The sequence below is a fragment of the Vitis riparia genome, chromosome 15, assembly GCF_004353265.1.
Source record: "Vitis riparia cultivar Riparia Gloire de Montpellier isolate 1030 chromosome 15, EGFV_Vit.rip_1.0, whole genome shotgun sequence".
In the NCBI taxonomy this organism is placed as follows: Eukaryota; Viridiplantae; Streptophyta; class Magnoliopsida; order Vitales; family Vitaceae; genus Vitis; species Vitis riparia.
In genome coordinates this window covers 9,478,371-9,494,185 of record NC_048445.1, presented here as the reverse complement: position 1 = coordinate 9,494,185, position 15,815 = coordinate 9,478,371, and the positions used below count along the sequence as shown (strand labels likewise).

At 37.9% G+C, this 15,815-nt stretch overlaps 1 protein-coding gene across 2 annotated transcripts in view; it reads left to right on the top strand.

Annotated features, from left to right (window-relative positions):
* Positions 1 to 15,270, top strand: part of LOC117932336 (dol-P-Man:Man(7)GlcNAc(2)-PP-Dol alpha-1,6-mannosyltransferase) — a 53,733-nt gene extending 38,463 nt beyond the window's left edge. For both annotated transcript variants that reach the window (XM_034853548.1, XM_034853549.1), the window contains 4 exons: positions 9,622 to 9,721; positions 11,128 to 11,193; positions 14,604 to 14,697; positions 14,775 to 15,270. In XM_034853548.1, coding sequence (XP_034709439.1) covers positions 9,622 to 9,721; positions 11,128 to 11,193; positions 14,604 to 14,697; positions 14,775 to 14,855 — 341 coding nt within the window. In that variant the 3' untranslated portion in view covers positions 14,856 to 15,270. The remainder of the gene's footprint in view (positions 1 to 9,621; positions 9,722 to 11,127; positions 11,194 to 14,603; positions 14,698 to 14,774) is intronic.
* Positions 15,271 to 15,815: the final 545 nt, after the last annotated feature.

The window sequence follows — 15,815 nt, the reverse complement described above, 5'->3', positions numbered from 1 at the left end:
TTTTTTCGACACCGACCATACCATCAGGTGCGCAAGGAGGAGATCTTCAACTTTTCTCAAAGCACCGGAGGAAGAATCCCAACCACGCGCCATCCACGTGCATCTCTTCTCCGGCGGCCTGAATCTCACATGCCGGCGTGTGAGGGTGCGTGGGGCACTTTCCGACCACGCACTTCCACCTCCAGCCTTGCCTGATGCCGTCTAGCCACCCTCCATCTGCGCTTGTGTCATCTGAGCCGTAAAAATGCATTTTTTTTTGGGTTTTTTTGTCTCCGCCGACCCTCTAAACCGCCTTTCCAGCGACCTCCGGTGACTTCCTCTCCACCCCGAGCCCTGCACATGTCTTAGGAAGTCTGCGATAAGCCGTATTAGGGCTCTCTTCGATCCAAACGTATTTCGTTCACCAGATAAGTAGATATGGCTACTAAAAGTTTCATTTTTCCTCTGTCATATCTGGATCTCCTATGATTACTTCGGAGAAATTGATTGAGAGTGAAAATTATTTGTCCTGGTCTGCCTCTGTGGAGATTTGGTTTATGGGTCAAGGTTATGAGGATCACCTTGTTACGCAGGAGGCGGATATCCTTGAGGTTGATAGAGTACAATGGAGGAAGATAGATGCACAGTTATGTAGTGTGTTATGGCAATCAGTTGATCCTAAGATTCTGCTTCATCTTCGGGCCTACAAAACATGCTTTAAATTTTGGAATCAGGCGAAAGGGCTATACATGAATGATATCCAACGTCTTTATAAGGTGGCTTCTTCTATTGTCAATGTCAAACAACAAGACATGGATTTATCTACTTATATTGGCCAGATTACCTCTCTTAAGGAGGAATTCTTGACCGTGATGCCTCTTACTACTGATGTTGGGGATCAACGAACACAGATTGACAAGTTCTTCATGGTTCTTACGCTTATTGGCCTCCGTCCAGATCTCGAGACCGTCCGCGATCAGATTCTTGGCAGTTCCTTCGTTCCATCCTTGGATGATGTGTTTGCTCACCTCCTCCATAGCTCCTCCACTCAGACTTTGCCATCTGATAACACTTCAGATTTTTCTGTGTTAGTTTCTCAAACTAGCTCTCGAGGAGGACAAAGTGGTAACCGAGGTAGAGGCCAACGTCCTCATTGCACCTATTGCAATAAGCTTGGCCACACTCGTGATCGGTGTTATCAGTTACATGGGCGGCCTCCCCGCACTGCCCACATGGCCCAGTCATCTGATCCTCAGTCGCCTCAGCCTCCCAGTTCCTCCACAACTCAGGGTATTTCCCTCACTGACAGTGAGTATGATGACTATCTCCGTTATCAGGCCACAAAGTCAGCTTCTGTTGCTTTTGTTGCCCAGACTAGTAATGCTTCTGTTTGTCTTACCCACACATCTTCTCTTGGACCTTGGATTCTAGATTCTGGCGCTTCTGATCACATATCTGGTAATAAGGATCTTTTCTCTTCTATTACTACTACCTCTACCTTACCTACTGTTACTTTAGCTAATGGTTCCCAAACTATGGCTAAAGGTTTTGGTTTCGCTCATCCTCTCCCTTCCTTACCTCTCCATTCTGTCCTTTATGCCCCTGAGTGTCCTTTTAATCTTATTTTCATCAGCAAAATAACTCACACTCTTAACTGTTCTATCACTTTCTTTGATAAATTTGTGACCTTGCAGGACCGGAGTACGGGGAAGACGATTGGCATAGGACGTGAGTTTCAAGGCCTCTATCACCTCACCGCGCCTTCAACTCTTGCAGTTTGCATTTCCACTGATGCTCCCCTTCTCATCCACAATCGCCTGGGCCACCCTAGTCTATCCAAGTTCCAGAAAATGGTCCTAGTTTTTCATCTTTGTCGTCGCTTGCGTGTGAGTCCCGTCAGCTTGGGAAACATACTCGTGTCTCGTTCCTAAAGCGTTTGAATAATCGGGCAAAGTCTCCTTTTGAACTTGTCCACACTAATGTTTGGGATCCTTGTCGGACTGCGTCTACTTTAGGATTTCAGTATTTTGTCACTTTCATTGATGACTATTCTCGATGTACTTGGTTATTTTTAATGAAAAATCGAGCTGAGTTATTCTCTATTTTTCAGGAATTTTATGTTGAAATTCAAACCCAGTTCAATATTTCTATTCGTGTGTTGCGCAGTGACAATGTCAGGGAATATTTTTCTACACCATTTACTTCATTTATGTCCCAACATGGGATCATTCATCAGTTTTCTTGTGCTCATACTCCTTAACAAAATGGGGTAGCTAAACGTAAGAATCGACATGTTGTTGAGACAGCTCGTACTCTCCTTCTCCATAGTCATGTTCCTTCTCGTTTTTGGGGGGACGCTATTCTTACAGCATGTTATTTGATTAATCATATGTCATCATCTGTATTACACGATCAGACTCCTCATTCCCTTCTTTTCCCTGACCATCCACTTTATTTCCTTCCTCCTCGTGTTTTTTGTTGTACTTGCTTTGTTCATTTTCTCACTTCTGGACAGGATAAACTTTCTGCCAGAGCCACAAATGCATCTTCTTGGGATATTCCAGACTTCAAAAGGGTTATCGTTGCTATTCCTTTGAGACTCATCGCTACTTTCTCTCCACTGATGTCACTTTCTTTGAGGACTCACCGTTCTTCTTCACCTCTAAGTCTCTTTCTGTTTCTGAAGTCTTACCCCTTCCCATCATCTCCCCACCTGATGCAGTGCCTTCTCGCCCACTTCAGGTTTATCATCACCGTCATCGTGTCGTTGTTCCTCCTTCTTTGGTCGAGGTACCTGTTGACTCACTTCCTATCCCTTCGGCTTCTCCTGCCCCTGCTCTGCCTCCTGCTGACTTACCCATTGCTCTTCGGAAAAGTAATCGATCTACTCGTAATCCTCATCCCATTTACAATTTTTTGAGTTACCATCGATTGTCTTCACCCTATTCTGCATTTGTTTCTGCTATATCTTCTGTTTCTCTTCCCAAGAGCACCCCTGAGGCTCTTTCCCATCCAGGCTGGCGACAGGCAATGGTAGATGAAATGGCTGCTTTACACTCCAATGGCACTTAGGATCTTGTTGTTTTACCCTCTGCTAAATCTATAGTTGGTTGTCGTTGGGTTTACACAGTTAAGGTTGGCCCTGATGGTCAAGTTGATCGCCTTAAGGCCCGCTTGGTTGCTAAAGGCTATACTCAGGTTTATGGTTCTGATTATGGTGACACTTTCTCTCCTGTTACCAAGATAGCTTTTGTTCGTCTATTGCTCTCCATGGCTGCTATGCGTTCTTGGCCTCTTTATCAGTTAGATATTAAAAATGTTTTCCTTCATGGGGATCTTGCTAAGGGAGTTTATATGGAGCAACCACCTGGTTTTGTTGCTCAGGGGGAGTCTGGTTTAATGTGCAGGTTACGTCGTTCTCTATATGGCTTGAAACAATCTCCTCGAGCATGGTTTAGCCGTTTTAGTTCTGTTGTTCAGGAGTTTGGCATGTTCCGCAATACAGCAGACCATTCCGTTTTCTATCATCATAACTCTTCGGGGCAGTGTATTTATCTGGTAGTTTATGTGGACGATATCGTCATTACAGGCAGTGATCAGAATGGTATTCAGAAACCAAAGCAACACCTTTTCACCCACTTTCAGACTAAAGACTTGGGGAAACTCAAGTATTTCTTAGGGATTGAGATAGCTCAATCCAGTTTCGGTGTGGTTCTTTCCCAAAGGAAGTATGCTTTAGACATCTTGGAAGAAACCGGTATGTTAGACTGTAAACCGGTAGACACTCCTATGGATCCAAATGTCAAACTTATACCAGGACAGGGGAAGCCTTTAGGAGATCCTGGGAGATATCGGCGACTTGTAGGTAAACTGAACTACCTCACCATTACTCGTCCAGACATTTCTTTTCCTGTAAGTGTGGTTAGTCAATTCATACAGTCACCATGTGATAGCCATTGGGATGTTGTACTCCACATTCTTCGATATATCAAAAGCACACCAGGCCAAGGTGTGTTGTACGAGAACAGAGGTCATACCCAAGTTGTTGGTTACACAGATGCAGATTGGGTTGGCTCACCCACAGATAGACGTTCCACTTCCGGGTATTGTGTTTTTATTGGAGGTAACCTAATCTGGAAGAGTAAGAAACAAGATGTAGTGGCCAAATCTAGTGTTGAAGCCGAGTATCGAGCTATGGCTCTAGCAACATGTGAACTCATATGGCTGAAACATCTTCTTCGGGAGTTGAGATTTGGAAAGGATGAACAGATGAAGCTCATCTGTGACAACCAAGCCGCTTTGCATATTGCATCCAATCCAGTCTTCCATGAAAGGACCAAACACATTGAAGTTGATTGTCAATTCATTAGAGAGAAGATCGCATCAGGATGTGTGGCGACTAGTTTCGTCAATTCAAATGATCAACTAGCAGATATTTTTACTAAATCTCTCAGAGGTCCTAGAATTAAATACATTTTTAACAAGCTTGGTGCATATAACATATATGCTCCAGCTTGAGGGGGGGTGTTAGATAGTGTATAGTTATTTAGGTTATTTACTTTTCCTTTTCCTTTTCTTTCCTTATTGTATTGTGGGTCCCACTAACATGTATATATATACCCAAGTCCAATGTGTATTCTTTACAGTTTTTCAATAACAATAATTAGAGATTCTCCCTTTTCTCTCTCTCTCTTCACAGGTATTATATAGTTTTCTTTAAATCCTACTATTTTTAATGAAATTGGTTATATATTATTCTATACTTCATGCTTCAATAGAATTTTTTTGTCTTGGCTTTCTCTAAACAATACTCATCCTTAGGTGTATCCTTTCTCTCTTTTATTGCAATCAATGTTTTTTCCCTGTAAATCAAATAATAATATCGTAAGATGTTGAGTGGAGATTTAGACTTTAATATACCGGCCAGCCCTGTTCCAACTATTTGCTTTAGATTTGTAGATTAAATTATAATCTAAGTTTGGGATTTATTACCACAAGCTTTCAACACTGCCATCAATTCTCTATGAATTGACGCCAATTCCTGAGAAGCTAATTGGTGGCGGGAGTGAGGCCCAAATGAATCTTGGCTAAGATCAGTTAGTGGGTAGGCTCTTTAAAGATACCTTCAGTCTCATCTTTAGAGCGGGGGGTATCTATCAGGCTGTAGGATAAAGGGCAAAAGTGGAGATGGAGTTTTGGTCTCTCATTTGTTGTTCGTTGACGATATGCTGGTCTTTTGTGAGGCTTCCCAAGATCAGATGACTTATTAAAGCTGGTTGTTGATATGGTTTGAAGCCATCTCAAGTTTGAGAATCAATTTGGATAAGAGTGAAATTTTGCCAGTAGGGAGAGTAGAGAATCTAGAGGCTTTGGCCCTTGAGTTTGGTTGTAAAGTGGGAAGGCTCCCAACTTCTTACTTGGGGCTTCCATTGGGTGCGCAACACAAGTCCATGGCTGTTTGGGATGGGGTGGAGAAGAGATTTTGGAAAAGGCTTGCCATGTGGAAAAGGCAATTTATCTCTAAAGGAGGGAGAATCACTCTGATTCGCAATACTTTGTCTAGTATGCCCATCTACTTGATGTCTTTATTGCGTATTCCAAGAGTGGTTAGATTTAGATTAGAGCAAATTCAAAGGGATTTTTTGTGAGAAGGGAGAGCTTTGGAGAGGAAGCCTCATCTTGTAAAGTGGGATACCATCTATTTGGACAAAAGGAAGGGCAGTTTGGGAGTTAGACGTCTTTCTATTCTCGATAGGGCCCTTTTATATAAATGGAACTGGCGTTTTGCGAATGAAAGGGAGACTCTTTGGAAGCATGTTATTAGTAAGAAGTTTGGGGAGGAAGAAGGGGGGTGGTGTATTAGGGAAGTGAGGGAGGGGTTTGGTGTGGGATTTTGGAAAGGTCTCATTTGCAAAACAAAGTTGTATTTTCTATGGAGGATAGTAGAAGAGTGAAATTTTGGAAAGACAAATAGTGTAGGAACATTGCTCTTTGTGATTCTTTCCTCTCTTTGTATGCCGTAGCGGCTTTTAAAGAGGCTTGGTTAGTGGAGTTGTGGGACTCATCGGGAGAGGAAGGGGGTTGGAGTCCTAGGTTCTCTAGGCCCTTCAATGATTGGGAGGTGGAGGAGGTGGAGAGGTTACTTGTGACAATACAACGAAGGAGGCTTATTCCTAATTTGGAAGATAGGGTGCTGTTCAGTTTCCAAAGAACATCATTTGGAGCCCTTGTGTTCCTACTAAAGTGGGTTTTTTTTACTTAGGAAGCCTCTTGGGGTAAGGTGTTAACGTTGGATCAACTTAAAAAGAGGGGGTGGACTTTAGCTAATAGATGTTTCTTTTGTTGTGCGGAAGAAGAGTCTATTGATCATATTCTACTTCATTGCACCAAGGCAAGAGTTTTATGGGAGTTATTGTTTGCTCTTTTTGGCGTAATGTGGGTCCTTCCTTCTTCGGTTAGAGATACCCTTCTTGGTTGGCGTGGTATCAACATGGGCAAGAAGCGTAGTAAGGTGTGGATGGCAGCCCCTTTATGTCTTTGGGCTGTTCGGAAGGAAAGAGATAGAATTGTTTTTGAAAATGAGAAGCTTTCGATTCATAGGATGAAAAATTCTTTTGTATGTAATTTTTGGTTTTGGACTAAGTCGATTATAAATGAAGGATTCCTTTAATCAGCTTTTTTGATTGGTTGGGTTCTAGATGAGAGCTGGTGATTTTTTGTATCCCCTCTTCTTTTTGTATACCCCTTATATGTTTTGGGTCAGCCTTAAGGCGCCCTTTCTTCTAATATATTTTTTCTGTGCGTTTACTTATCAAAAAAAAAAATAATGTTTATGTAGATGCAAAATAGAAAATAGATACTAAAGAAATTAGAATTCAGAATCCATGGACTATAAAGACAAACAGACTTCTCATGCAAAATACACTTCTGAGGAACCTGGAATGAAAAAAATTATCTTTTCTCAGGAAACTTGAATGGAAAAACTCAACTTTCCCTGAAACCTTGAATAAAAAAACCCAATTTACAAAGTACATATGGGGAAAAACCCTACATGCCCATGCAATGATTATAGGCTAAATCAAAGCTTAGTGATATTCCCCATGGATGAGTCACATGGTTATTATGTTGGACATCTGGGCAATCTTGGATTTTATGTGTTTCTTTTTTTTCCCAAATATATGTTATACCTAAGGTTTTCAAAACTTGGCGTTCTGTTTTTTTTTTCTTTAGTTTTTTTTTCTTTTATTGGTCAAAACATTCATGATAAATTACAATCAGGCAACTAACTCATGAAAATCTAAAACCAATTGGTCAAATTGTTCAATTTTTTAAAACTTTACTTTTGACCTTCATTCAATTCATAAACAGGGTTAGTGTCTTACAAAAGTACCTCGGCTTTCATTTAACATTGTTGTCCCTTCATATTTCCAAGTCTTTTATAAGGTGAATTTCCTTTATCTTTTCATTTTATATGAGAAATAGTAACCGTATTAACAAAAATGTGTGTAAGTTGTGGAGATTGAAAAGTAGAGGTGACTTCTAAACTGGGATATTTTTTTTCCTGAGTAGAAAAACGAATGAGAAATCTTTCCCTTGTAACAAAACTGTACATAAGTCTGATCAAGAGCAAGAAAATATAACATCAGTATGCAGGGAGGTGGAAAGTCCCTCACAAAAGAGATCGAATGTTTGACATACAAAATGGTTTGGTCATGTCAATTATAATTTCCTCATCAGCTTATCCATATGTTCAACCATTTGGGAAAATGGGGACATGGGCATGATTATTAGATGTATCTAATCAGGGTTTCAATTCTCTTAAATGAAAGAACTCTAAAGGTGTTTTCAACAGTTCCTTGTTCTGTGGCAGGAGACCCATTATCTTCATTCCTTTTTATTATTGTCCCGGTAACTTGTAAACTTTAAAAGTCAGGGTGTGCTTGATCCTGTTTGGTCAAGAGGCGAATGGGGGTTACTTATCAAAAAAAAAAAGAGGTGAATGGGGAAGGATGCCCATAGGTCAGCATTCAGCACCTAATTTTGGTTACTAGGTTGGGGGACTGCAATCTATTTATTTGGGTTTTCCTTAGAGGCCTCTCTTAAGGTGAAGACCATTGTAAAACTCAATGATGGAGAGATAACAAATGAGGTTGAAAATGTGGAAGAGACAGTATTTTGAAAGGAGTGAGAATCAATCTTATCGAAAGCATTCAATCAAGCTTTGCTAGTTTGCTTTTGGTTTGCATCTTCTATCCCGTTAATTCCAGAAAAAAAAAAAAAAGAAAAGAAAAGAAAAGGGAAAATGGAAAGCTGATATCATCGAGGAGGAGAACAGGTTGCATCCTGTAGACCTGGTGGAATAAGCCATTAAAAACTTGAGCCCTCTAAATCAAGCTCAATCAGGGAACAAGTGTGGAGACTTTTTATCAGAGAGGTATCTATGGAGGAAAGTAGTGGGAAAATGTGGACAAAGAGGGGGCTGGTGCTCCCAGGAGGTTTGGGGGTTTTATTATAATGGTTTCTTGAGGAATATCGGAAGGGCGGGGGCATCTTCCAGTTTATTTTCTGCAGAGTAGGGATGACTAGAGGTTAAGGTTATGGGATGATTTCCTCTCTGGTTACAGATGCTAGGGCCACTTTCAATGAAGATTTACTTGGAAATTCAGTGATCAAGGAATGGACATGGTTTATTTCTTTCTGGAAAGTTGACTAGGATGGTTCATTTTCAATTAAGTCTGTGAATCCCAGATGTTGACAGAAATTTTCAGAAAATCAAGGGGGGCCACGCCCCCCCCCCCTCCTCCTCTCTCTTTCTTCCCATGCTCAGCGGTTTTTGAAGGAAGTTTCACAATTGATCACATAATGAAGAGGAGGAAAATGCTTAAAAATTACTGCTGTATATACAAAAAGGTTTAAGAACTGCCAATCATCTACCATTATGTTGTTAGTTGGCGAGGGTTATTGTCTCTGCCTTTCATACTAATTTGGGGTAAGATGAGTATGTTGAAATTGATGCAGGAGTTGTTGGCTTGGTGGCACAGGACAAAAGGGTCTGCGGGACAGCCTTTTATGTGTTCTTTGGTGTATATAAAAGGTCTATTGAAGAAATTTTGATGGGTTAAAGTTCAGTATAGAAGCTTGAGGAGATTATCTTACAAACTTTATATGTGGACAAGGGAAGCTATTGTAAATAGGAGAGTTTCATTTCTATTGACACAACATGGAAGTCCAAGTTCAGGAATGGTTTGCCAATTTCTTCTTTGTGTTCCAGATTTTTCTTCATTGGATCAAACCATATACTTCCCATGTGCATGACTTATACACCCACTTTGATGTGCATTTAATATAATTCTGATTATTTATCAAAAAAGAAAAGAAAATTAAAAAATATGTCAATGCAGGGAAGGACAAATATTATAGTAAATGCAATTGTATGATCATTCTGTTTATTATAAAAAATATATGTTATTTACAGATTATAAAAAAATACCTTATTTACACATTAAAGCATTTGTCTCCATTTATATTCTTGGTTTGTAGTTCTATTGTGTGTCTGTATTCTGTATTCCTTAGATGTTGCTTCATTTCAATTGACTTGTCTTTTGTGTTTGCTGTAAAGAACTAACATGATAGTTTTGACAGGCCATTCCACCAACAATACTGATGAACAGTGGGTTCACATTGACCCCTTCTCAGCCATGAATGGAATCTCTCGATTTTGTGAAAATGCTTCCCCATGGAGGTATGTTTTAAGTCTGTTTCAGATAGGGTTTCACTTTATCTCCTGATTGTACTTATCTATCTGAGTGTATGTCACTGATCACTTTAAATATGTGAACATTTGAGTATCAATCAAATGGGGATATGATTTAAAGTTGAGATGGAGCAAGACGATCTCTATAGTTTCCTAGGGTCAGGAAAGCTAATATAAATAGCCTGATTTAAGCTGTCGCAAGTTCCGCTTGAAAGTTTTTTCAAAGTCTGATATGAATGTGGTATTCCAATATCAGCCATTCCATTAGATTAGGAATATGAAACATAATGGTATATTTGAGAATAATATAAACAAAAAATGACTATATTTGGATTCATTGATATTTAAATTTATGAATTGCATCACAAATATATCATGTGAAAATTTATTGATCACAAAGACATATGCTTTTTACCGAAAACTTTTAAATAGCTAACAAAAAAACAGTTCATACTATGGGTGAAATTTCAGCACAGCAGTGAATTGTTGTACTGCATCATTTAGTTTTTATTGTCCAACACTTGTTTGGGATGGCTACTTTTACCTATGTACATGTGTCTTCCTGGAGCAGGCCAAGTTAACACTTCCCATGATGGATTAATATGATCTTCTGACACAACCTCCCCAATTTTTCACATATAACAGATCAGTTTGCTTACAACAACAAAGCTTTAAAACTTAACTATTTGGGATTGGCTTCATGAGCCCTTGTCTTCTGCTCACCTTTATCTAGAACCTTGTTCTCCTTTTAATATATATATTTTATCATTTTTATTGCCTCGACCCAAGTTCTTTTTGGTTTTGCTCCCTTCCTTTGAGCTTTCTTTACTTGAATTGAATTGCTTCTCACCAGTACATTCGTTGGCCTCTTTATGTATCCATCTGTTTCTACTGCTGAATTGTCACTGCTTCAATTTTTTGGGCCATGCTCTGTGAACATATTACACTACCCCAGTTTTCCCAATACAATGTAGAGATAATGAAAGTCGAAAAAACAAAAAAAAAAAAAAAGTATTTTCTTTTGACTAATTTATAACCTGTACAATACAACTTCATATTGCCATATTTAGCAAGTTTAGAAATCATTGACATAAGATGTGTAGAAGTTTTCTAAGAAAATGACACACGATGTAGCAAAATCCATGATCCACTATTTGTCCATGCTTGTGTATTCAATAGGCAGAAAAAATTGTGAAGTAGATGTGTGAGAGCAGCATGTTATTCTGTTTTTTTTTTCTGTTTATTTGAAGATCAGGTAAGGAATTATTCTGATCGATTCAGAAATATGTGATTCCATTTGGTGCAAATGACTTTTTATATATAGTGCATGTTTCATAAGTCCTAGTATGCAAAATTTATGTTTAAGTTCACGATTGGACTGTCATATAATGCAGGTATTCTAAAGAGGAAGGGATTCTTATAGAAGAATTTCGCTGGAGAAATTTCACCTTTCTCATAAAGTGAGTTTTCATTGCCTTCTTAACTTCCTTTTTGATGAGCCTTGGCCATAACATGCCACATGGAAGTGTGGCTTTTCGGCTCTCCAGTATAGACTTCTCTGCCCCCATCCCCTTAGTTATCTACCTATGCAATGGAAGTATTACACAGGCCAGTTTGAACTGTGATGATAGTTTGTGGTGGGGAAACTGACATCATCAATATTTAATATAAATCTTAACCCTTGTCTTTGTGTACATGCTAGAACCCACGCAAGCCCACCCATCTATCTAGAGTTAATACATTTCCCAAGTTTCATGTTTACTCTAACTCATGGTAAGAAATATATGATATACACAGTGCATAGCATGTGTTTCTTTTGCATTTCAGTAGGTTATTCTTTTCAGTTGGGAGATTGGCATAACTTCTTTAATATGCTAGCCTAATCCCCTTTAAGTGTTGACCTATTATATGGAAGGAAGTTTGAATATCAACGACTAGGGAGTGAAGGATTAAAGTTTTCACTAGTAATATAAATTCTCACAAATATGTATTTTTATTCAATTGAGTTATAGAAGAATAATGTTTTGATGGGTGGATAGTTTTGGGTAGCTTAGGGCAGATGGGTATTGATGGGTTTCACTTTAGGGACCATAGATGTCGGATCTTCTAAGCTTTCTCAGAGCTTGCTGGTTTGAGTTGGGTGTTGAGGCAGATTCTGGCCTTGATAGAAGACATAATAGGTGTTTCTAGTGTTGCTAGAAGGCCTAAGAGAGGCACACCCACCAAGTGTGTGGTTTCTTGGGTGTCATGATATTTTGTTTCTTCAAGCATGAAATGATTTTAGAGAAAGACAAAATTACATAATACTTGCATTAATTTTTAGCTAAATGTTATAAATATCACAAGCTCCGATTCTCCATAATTCTAGTCAATACCAATAATTTGTTACATAAATTGTGTAGTGAAATCAAATAAAGAAAAGAACAAATATTATTTTTATTATTTAGCTTTCTCACAATTTTAAAAGATACAAGGTGCACACCTGTGTGAAGTGAAATATGATATAAGATGCATATTAATTTTTTAAAATATGATTTTGAAATCTAATTCAATCAATAAAAAATTTAAGATTTCAAACATTCAAAAGAAGCAGTTAACAAAAAAGTAATGAAATTATATATATTTCAATATACAATTAGAAATTTCAAGAATAAAAGTGTTTAAAAAGGAAAAGTTAAGTAGACAAGGCATGTCTCTTCAACAAGGCGCATGTATTGACAAGTGAGGCACCACAACTAAGGAGTGGTTGTGCCTTGGGCCTAGGCACGCTTTAACCACGCCTTTTAAGACTATATGAGTTTTCTCTCTAATTGATATCAAATCTCTTTACATGTGAGCCCTTGAGGCTTGGCTCAAGTGGTAAAGGGTTGGTTAGGGTTTGTGGAAGGTTCTAGGTTCAAGACCTAATGAGGACTAAAAATTTACCTATCATAAATAAATAAATAATCTCTTTACATGTGAAATATCATATATTAGAGAAAGTAAAATAGTAAATTTCCAAACAACAAACAGACAAATAACAGTCATCCTCTTAGGTAGACCAAAAAACAATGGGCCCTAAGAATAACATATTCCCCCTTAGAATTAAATTTAGTTGTTGGGTTTTACTGTTCAACTAGCTATAACAACCAGATGTAGTGACACACAATGTTTGTACCCTTAAATACAATACGATGTAATTTCTTCAAGTATCTTGGAGAGTGTTGTTCAAATTGTGTATGCTCATAATGCCATATATTTTCTCAAAATATCTTGCATGACAAAGGGAGAGATTGCGCATGGAATTCTGGAATTATGATTTATTTCTTTAAGTAATTGTATCTTATCATGCAAGAATTGTGTTAAATTTGAGTTCAATGTGAGTTAGGTGGGAAAGATGGAAAAGAAAAACAAACAGAAAATTTAAAAGAGTGAGGAAAAGATTAGGGCCTGTTTGGGAACAATTTTTGACAAATTTTCTATTATAACAGAAAGCAATTTTCTAACTTAAAAACATATTTGACAAATTTTTTATTGAAAACAATTTTTTAAGAATTTGTTCTAATTTTGAACAAATTTGAGGTATTTTCATGTGTATTTTGTAAAGTATTTTGAGAAACAAATGAAGATATGGAGAATCCTTTGGGTTTGGCATTGTACAGGAGTGCACAACACCTTCACAAAAAGTAAATCGAGACAACTATTTTTCATATTTGAGCTCCCAAACTGAATTTTATTCTTGAGAACTGTTACTAAGAATGATTCTCAAAAATTGATTTTTTTTTCTAGAATTGTTTCGAATATGTTGTCAAACAGGGCCTTAGATTCTGTTTGTGTCACTGAAATATCCAAAATTTACTGAATTATCTATCATATCTGAAGAGAATTATCTGATTGTGCACTAATTCTGAATTAGTTTTTGACAATATCATTACTGCTGATTTATCCTTGAATAGTGCAGCAATATATTGGCAGTTTTGTCGATTTTTGAGCAAATAGATTTGTATCATTTCACCTTGCTGTGAAATCCAAAATTATGAAAGATATTTGGCTGATAATATTGAAATGCCAGTCCATTTCAACTTTCATTCCTTGATATATATACTTTTGTCAAACCTGCCCTCAAGCTATGTTTGATCAATGGATAATGTAATGGAAGTACCAATAAACACTAGGCATATTTTTTGAGTAAAATTAAATTTTTTCACTAACCTGTGTGATTGAATCTAAACCAAACTTGCCTAAGATGAGGTTAACTTGGTTAGTTGGTCCCATTCCCACCCAACCCATCTTCATTGTTTTCATTCTTTAATTTTTCTTGTATTGAATAACTAACAGGTGCCAAAAGTCAAGTTGCAAATTCTTGTTTAGGAATTCTGGATATTTTCATAAATGTTGTTTGAGTTGAGTTCTGTGCAAATGTATCCCATTGATCTATTTTCCCAATCCTATCTCTTGAATTCAGAGAATCTGAGTTCATTATTTGTTACAAAAACAATACAAGTATGCCTTATTTAATAATTAGGGGTACCAGCCTCGGATCCTAGACCATTTATTTGTTTCATTGGAAAGGGAATGCCAAAATAGAATGCAAGTGTTGTTTGTCTCCGTGCACAAGGACTTACTGGAGTGAATCATTGATCTCTCTTTTCCCAATCCTATCTCTTGAATTAGAGAATGTGAGTTCATTATTTGTTACAAAACAATACAAGTATGTCACATTTATTATTTTAGGGGTACTAGCCTCTGATCCTTGACCATTTATTTGTTTCATTGGAAAGGGAATGCCAAAATAGAATGCAAGTGATGCTTGTCTCCATGCACAAGGACTTACTTGAGTAAATCATTGATCTCTGTCTCTCTCTCTCTCCCTTTTTTTTGTCCATAACAGTGAGCACTCCAACATTGAGGGATTCAAGTGTTTATTTGCTGTAAATGGATTCTCAAAGATTCACCTTCAGTCTGGCTTTCCGCCCATTTCACTGGTAAGGGCTCAACACACTCCCAATATGGCAGCTGCATGATTCAATTACAGTGAAATGTTTCTTCGTTTTGACTGCAGGTGGAAGAGCCCAAGGTATTTATTCTCGGTAATATCAAAAGCGAGTATGTAATCACTAGAAATTGGCCAGGATGCTCCTGATTTATTGAGGAAAAGTTTATACCTGATGTCGAGTTAAAAGTGAACCAGCTAATCGAGGAGGAAATCCCCAACTTCACAGTCTGCACTCATCAGCCATGGTCGTGTCCCCCAAACCTTATCAAGCTGTAAGTTAAAGGCTACCTGCTGTGTAATGGCCTGAAAGGCAGTGCACATCACATGTGAGATAAACAACCCTTCCCATTTTGTTAGAGAAAGACGAATGCATGAATTAATTGTTGCACTAACTTTTTTTATTTATGATAACAAATTTAAAGAAAATGCTATACATGTACACTAACTTTTGCCTTGATGGATGTAAGCACTGTGTATTATCTATGTGGTTTAGGGAGTTTCCCTCGATAAAACTATGTAGTAAGAAGTATTAGTTCAAACAATGGCCATATTAGAGAGTTCCCTTTTGATGGTTTTGTTGTATATAAACCATGCTTTTGTATGTTTGATTAATAACTAAAAGTAAGTAATCTAGTGAGAATAATGCGACTGGTACTTGATACGCTCACTTTGAGCAACTGCCTTGCTAGGCACCTGGCTGAGGCAATCTGCAGATCTTGAGTTGGTTTTGTTGGAATTGGGAGTAATATAGAGTAGAATCATCATTTCTATAACAACAATAATGGCTGTCAATTTAGATTTGCAGAGTTGTGGGTGAGTTTTGAACTCCTTGTTTAGAATTTGCAACAGGGCAATGTTAGTTTTCAATTTGAAGTAGAATGCAAGTTGACCTGACAGTAGTGTGGAGTCTAAAAAACTGGAGACGTGCAAATGTTTTGTATAGATGTTCTAAGGAAATATTGATGTTGAATTTATGCATATACAAAAGTGATCCTTCTTGGAAGTTGGAATTCATCCATGGGACAAAGAGCTTCCTACGCCCATTCTTCCTTACTGAAACATGACTAGTTACGGAACCATATGCATGGACCAACCCTTGTCTCAGCA